Source organism: Narcine bancroftii, chromosome 7 (assembly GCF_036971445.1).
Source record: "Narcine bancroftii isolate sNarBan1 chromosome 7, sNarBan1.hap1, whole genome shotgun sequence".
NCBI classification, from domain to species: Eukaryota; Metazoa; Chordata; class Chondrichthyes; order Torpediniformes; family Narcinidae; genus Narcine; species Narcine bancroftii.
This window is the reverse complement of record NC_091475.1, coordinates 40,295,937-40,302,960: the sequence shown is the minus strand read 5'-3', so window position 1 is coordinate 40,302,960 and position 7,024 is coordinate 40,295,937. Positions and strand designations below refer to the sequence as shown.

Below are 7,024 nucleotides of genomic sequence, written 5' to 3'. Positions count from 1 at the left end.
CTGCAGGAAAATAACAAATTAAGAACTTTAAGTTTGTTTGCAGCTCAAATAAACAAAATTTAGCTTCATCTATTATTGGAAGAAGTAATTACTGAATATGGCGTTGTACAAGACAATCCTCCAAACTTAAAAATTTCACCTTATAATCAGGTTGTCTGACACAAGAGCCTAAAACCCTTTTTATACTGAAAAATTGTGTTATTGCCATATGCACAACCTGTCTCTGGAAGCTGGCTTGCTTGTTCACACAGAACAGAAGAAAAGCCAGGTTAGCGAGTCATTTTACACAACAAGCCAGCTTCCCGAAGCAAAGTTGCACAGCAGCATGGCTGGTTCCCACATCAATATATCTGATACTACATACCTTGGTGATTTGAAGCCAAGTTTAGACCCCGTCCCCCATCCCCCAACTGCCTTCGATGCATTCACACAGCATTCGAAAGGCTGAAAATACCCAGCTTGCAAACGCTGTGTAAAAAAGGTACAAAATTCTTTGACGGCAAAGCCTCAACATCCCCATCAACTCTAATGCAATCTCACGCATGTCCCATTAGTTATTTGTAAAGTCTCAGTGGTCCACTGCCATCCGTTCTTTACAGGCTTTAAACAACCTGTTACAGGAGCCAAAAGTGGTTTATTTCAAAATACCCAAATAAAATTTAAACCTTTAAATTATCATTTGTTATTAAAATATTGTTATTTGCTTAGAACAGCATCCATTGGTCAGCAGAACTGCCAGATTTGGGGTCATTTTGTACAAAGGGTATTGCTCAAACCAACATTTTAGGTGGAAATTCTGGGTGGTCCTATACAGTCGTTCTATTCAACGGCAAATACAGCATATCCAAATAATCTCATTCAAATGAACCCAACAATAAATAACATACATTGCACAGAGTGTAATTTACAGGCAAGTGTAAGATCAACACAATTCAACTTGAGGAAACAAAATTGCTGTTTTTATTTTTTTTTTAAAGTGCTGGAACTGCAAATAAAGAATATTGGTAGTTAGTAACCGTTTCATTGCCTTTATTTGTTGTGATCAACTTTTGGTTTAAAAAAATGGGTGCAAGTTAGTAAAGGGAAGAAATTCGCTGGAAATCCACCATTGTAATCTTTTTTTTAAACCAGGTAGAATTCAACCATGAATGCATTGATTCCTCTCTATTGGAGGAGCAGAAAAATCCCAGTGTGAACACAAGGAAAGACTACTGCACACCAACTACCACATGGTCTTGACAGAGTGAGGTTTTAGACCAAAGGCAACAGAATCCTCGTGGATGAGGGCCCACCAATTCCTTCACCAAAGACCCCAAAAAGCTTTTGCATCATCAGCCTGGAAATGGAACCTTACTTTCTATCAAAGCCCAGCAAGGTGTTTCAACAGTTTTTGAATGTTTGTCATAAGATTAAGTGACATATACAACACTTAAAATTAAGGACACATTGTAAACAAAAGAATTACCTTGGGTACCTTTCTCAACTACTAGACAGGCCGGGAATCCCTATGCACATCAATGGATCTTTGGGAGCAAGTCCAGAGCTTGCTAAAAGTGGAAACAGATGCAGAAAGGGTGGCAAAGGCAGCATTCACCATGTTTGCCTTCATCAGTCAAGGCACTGTCTAAAAGTTAGCAAATCATGTAACATTTGTATGAAATTTTTGTTAGGCCACATTTGGAAAACAGTGCAGTTCTGGCCACACAGAATTTTTAGTATCTTGAATAGGATTTCAATTATTCAAATGTGATTAATCTTCTCTGCAGAAATTATGCAGAAGCCAACTTTACTATTCAAAATGTTGAGGCTTTGGAGGGGTTCACCAGGATGTTGTCTGGATTAGATTGTAATAACTCAAAAAAACAAAAAGAGGTTGGACATGGACAAGAACTTGGATTGCTTTCTCTGGAGAGAAAAAAGGCTGGGTGACTTGATTGAAGTATATAAAATTATGAGAGGTGTGGTAGATGATTAGAGTATTTTTACAGCAAGGTTCTGTCAAATACTTGAGGGTAGAATTTTAAGGGACGAGATGGAAAGTTTAAAGGTGTGAAAGTTTTTTTTTAAAAAGCACACAAAATGGCCTGTGCTTGGAAGATGCTTCAAATCCAGGTAATGACAGCAATGATTACAAGGCATTCAGATACATGAACAGAGAGGGAATAAAGGAATATGGATCATGTGCAGGAAAATGGGATTAATTAGATTGGCATTGGAGTGTGGAGACATGCTGGGCTGAAGGGCTTGTTTCTGTGCATATGGTGTGATGATCTGCTCTAGGATTCTCTGATCTCCACCTAGCCAGGCTGACATAGGATAGCCAAAGTACACTCCACAGCATAATGCTGAGAGAAATTCCATCTTGAGTGAAGACTCCACTTAAAATCCAGTAACATGATGTTGTGATGAAAATGTAGGGATGTAACTCACCACACCTCAGACTTCCAACAGGTTTGCACAAGTCCAAGATGCCATTACCTGCAAGCATCTGAATACCTGGGCTTGATCATGAGAACATAAGTGGTTCCATCAACTAATGTGAATTCAGAATGGATTACAAACTTAAACTCAAGGGTGTCTGGTCATATATTTCACATTTCTTAAAAACTTGTTTTTAAGGGTTTGCGAGTCCAAACTTTATTTTCTGTTATCATCAGGCAGGGAGAATTATCTAATAAGCATGTGATTTACGTGAGTAACACAAGTACTGGTTGGGCTCCTGCTTCATTTTCTCACCTTGATAACCCGGTCAGTCCCCGATGTTAATAGCCAGCCTCTCGTTACATCAAATGCCATGTGAACCACCTGATGCTTGCTGTCATGGAAAGTTGCCGTGGGTGCCCGACTGCACACAATGCAAATTATGTACAAAAGAACAATCAATAACAAGAAGATTAAAATCTACTGCTGACAAAACAAATTTGAAATCAATATTTTTTTCTTCATAGATTACATAATTTGGCACATGCAGAAGCAGTGATGATATAGGCAAAGTGATGAAATGAATTTTCTGCAATGAAGATGACTTAATAACTTTGATACGATTCCAATCAGACACAATCGAGTTGTTGCAATTCACCTCCTCTGCAGAAATGATGTTGAAGCAAAGTTTATTTCTGATAAATTCTATTGAGATTTGGGACCTCAGTGATAATCCCACTGAAATATTCCCATTAAGACCATTTTTCTACAATGAGCTTTAGTAGATCTCCATCATAAGCAAATTCAAGTCTTCATCTCCACCCATTTTATCTTTTCATTTCACCATCCTGCCTTCATCTTTTCCTCCAGATACTCAAAGCCACTTCATTATCTTGCAACATTACATCACAGAACAGGCTTCATTTTCTTACACCTCTCTGCTCCTCCTTACAACACGATAGGCCAAAAGCCCTCCTGAATCTAAATCTATTCAGAGCAATCACATCCTCATGCAACACATTTTCTTCCACATTTACTTCCACATTTCTGCCATCATCTACCTGCACAATTTACAGGAGCCAAATAATTTACCAGCTCATATTCAGGATGTGGAAGCAGCCTCCTGAGGAAACCCACACAGTAAAATATCCAAACACTGTCAGCACTTGATATAAAGATCAAATCCTGGTCAATTTCCAAATTTGCTTCCTTTGAAGTCCACCCCTCAATGCCTCTTCACAACATACAGCATGGAAACAGCCCCTTCAGCTGACAGTCCACGCTGATATCAGGCACCTACTTACACTGATCCCACAATAATATTATTCTCCACATGTCACCATCATTTCCTTCTACCCTCTCCAAATTCAATTATTCATCTATACACCATGTAGTACCAGGTCTTTTGAACGAGAGGAAACCCATGGTCACAGAGAGTGCGTGTGAACTCCACCAAGCTCCAGAGGTCCAGATTGTACCTGGGTTACTGGAGCTGTGAGGCGACATCTCTACCAGCTGTCCTACTGTGTCACCTTTCAACGCCACATGCAGAGCTTTTTACTCCCATCCTGGGACACCTGATGTCCGATGGGTCACTTAAGTGTGTCTCAGCCACTTGAAAAGTACGACAGAGAAGGTGGCCAGAATACAAGCAATAATCTTCTGATTCTAGAGTGACAACACTATCTTTGAATCAAGCAGGTCAACATCATCTTTGAATCAAAATAGCACCTTGCTATTTAAACTGCCTTGGTTTAATTTGGAAAACAATAAAGGAATGCTTGTGATCATTAGTTCTGATGCAACTTGTTCAAATTTCAAATGTGTGAAATACACTACCAATTTTGGAGTGTTGACAAGACATCTGCAGCAATAAAATGGAGTTTAAATAAAATCAGATCACCTTTGTTAAATGAATGTTTTTAATCAAATTAAAAATATAGATATTACCATCCTTTTCCAGTTACAAGTTGGAAATGTACTCACTCTTCATCGGTTATTGATTCATAGCAGCTGTCACAGACCCTCACTTCAAACTCAAATCCCATCAATGGGATGGAGGAGCGTTTAGAGCTACATTTCCCACAAAGAGCTTTCCCACATTTCCGGCAGTGGTGCTGAAGTAAACAAAAGAGATAAAAAGGTAGCGATCTTTGCAATAGAGGCCACCTTGAATTCAAAGCTGGGCTAAAACCTGGGAGAAAAATTTTCAAGATTAAACAGGTTAAGTCTGAAAGGTGATAAAGGGTTATTGAAAATGAATAATTGAAATATACATTGTACATATGCAACAAAATTCTTACTTGCTGTAGCTGAACAAGTAATTTGCAAATTAAAAAACTACAAACAACTAATAAAAACTACAATCATAAACTTCATTGAATTAAAAAGATACAATAAATACAAAGTGGAAAATGAACATTCAGGTGTTCCAGTACCAAACATCTGAACCGTTAACTATTTCTCTCTCCACAGATACTGTCTAGCCTTCCAAGCACCCTTGACATTTCCTCATTTTATTTCATTTCAGCATCTGGATTTTATTGGTTTCCAACCATCTTCTAATTGTGAAAAGTTAAATGGTTGCACTTCAGTTTCAAATATTACAAAGGGATCTTTTGTACAAGATTTTTAAAAAGCCATTATATTGATAAACTATTTCCTCTTGTCCAGCACAAGAGTTTGTAAAATTAAATTACAATTGGAATGTTCAGTGGCATTTTAGGATGTACACAAAAGACCAGAAGAAATTTAAACTCTTCCATCTTAAAGGGATTCCGTGCTTGGGGACCATATAAAGATTTAAAACTTTTCAGTCAGAACTGATGATATAGACAAAATCTTGATCGTGAAGAACAAACCTGAGGCTGAATGCATTGAGCATTCTTGTAATTTGGTTGGATTATTCTGCCAAGGACACTTTAGAATTTGAATTGTTTATCATCACATGCCCTGAGATGCAATGTAAAGCTTTGTTTTGCGTGCAAGTCATCTTGTAATTAAGCAATAATAAAACAGTGCATTTCATAGAGTTTAAGATTGACAAAAACATGATGAAACTGCTTGAATTGAATTTCACGTTTTCAAATGTACATCTCAAAACTGTATCCACTAACCCAAATTGCTACCTTTTATTAAGCCAACATGAAATGCTGCCATGGCCATGAAAAGATTATTATTCATTTCCACAATAGTCATAGCTGAATCTGTAGCTTGTTAGTTGTGCCCAGAATATACATATTTTTTATTTATTTTTTTTATTTTTTTTTTGCATTGTTTTTAAGTTAACTCCATATGCCCTCAATCTAGGGACTATTGAGCCAAAAAAAATCCATTCAATGCGAGATTTCCAATTTCTTGCACAATTCTCCTCTGATTTAATAATTTTAAACCCAGCCACCCATGTGTTTCCACTTCTCTCATTTCTTTCACCTGTACAATTATGTTTTAGGTCAAACAAGTAAGCAAAAGGATGAAGTATCCATGACAACTAGACCAGAAGCTCAATGGGAGCATATATTGGAAACAGAGTGTACGTTGGGTGCCAAGCAGCAACTCCTGGGCATTACACAGGCAGTCATCATGTACAAAATACTGACACATTTAGATTCCGAGCACAAGTGACATCGCTTGGTACAGGATCTCAAATCACAGAAGGTGAATGAAGCCAAAAAGTAATCGATGGCAAAGAGCACTGATGAGGCTGTGGAAAGTGTTTCAGGTCATGCTGCCAGGTTCTGCAAGTATTTGACCGGTATTTCTATGCTCCCACAGACTATTTGCCTTTTTTTTTAAAAAAAAAAGAAACCATGCAATTCATGCAACTGCATAATCAATTTTATTCCAGAAAATACATTCTTAATCTGGCATTTTTATATTGTAACTTGGTGTGATCGCAGTAAAACACCAAAAGGCTGGAGGAACTCAGCTGTTCTGGCAGTGTCCATAAGAGGCAAAGATATATAACCAATTCAAGGCCAGAAATGTTGGTTTTATATCTTTACCTCCACTGGATGCTGCAAGACCTACAGAGTTCCTCCAGTATTTTTATGTTTTAATATTGGTCATTTAATTACACAACTACTTTTAATGGGAGACTTACAATCTAAATACTTCCTGAGAGACCACAACTCCAAGCTTTAGTATAGCTATGGATATGGATAAAAGCAGACAAAAATGGGAAAGTGTTTAATTGGGGGAAGGGATAATTAAGGTGGGATAAGACAGGAACGTGCAAGAGTAAATTGGAAACAGATGCTCAAGGGTAAAAGCACAGAACTAATGTGGAGGAAGTTTAAGACCACGTGATGAGTTCAGGATAGGTATGACCCACTGAGACATGGATAATATGGTAGGAAAAGGGAATGGAGGTTGACAAAATAGGTGAAGCAGCTAGTTAAGAGGAAAAAGGAAGCATATATTAGATTTAGGACCAGAAAAGGCTCATGAAAAGTTGATGGTAGCCAGGAGCTTAAGAAAGGACTTCCAAGAGCTCGAAGGGGGGAATGACAAGGCACTTTATGTGCATGTGGAGAACATAAGGATGATGAGAATGAAGGTGCAGTCACTAAAAGGATAAAGGAAGCAACATGTGTCTGGAGGA

At 37.9% G+C, this 7,024-nt stretch overlaps 1 protein-coding gene across 3 annotated transcripts in view; it reads right to left on the bottom strand.

Moving 5' to 3' along the window:
* Nucleotides 1–7,024, bottom strand: part of wdfy2 (WD repeat and FYVE domain containing 2) — a 42,100-nt gene that overhangs the window by 4,698 nt on the left and 30,378 nt on the right. For all 3 annotated transcript variants that reach the window (XM_069889754.1, XM_069889756.1, XM_069889757.1), the window contains 2 exons: nt 4,408–4,538; nt 2,737–2,845 (listed from right to left, as the gene is read on the bottom strand). In XM_069889754.1, coding sequence (XP_069745855.1) covers nt 2,737–2,845; nt 4,408–4,538 — 240 coding nt within the window. The remainder of the gene's footprint in view (nt 1–2,736; nt 2,846–4,407; nt 4,539–7,024) is intronic.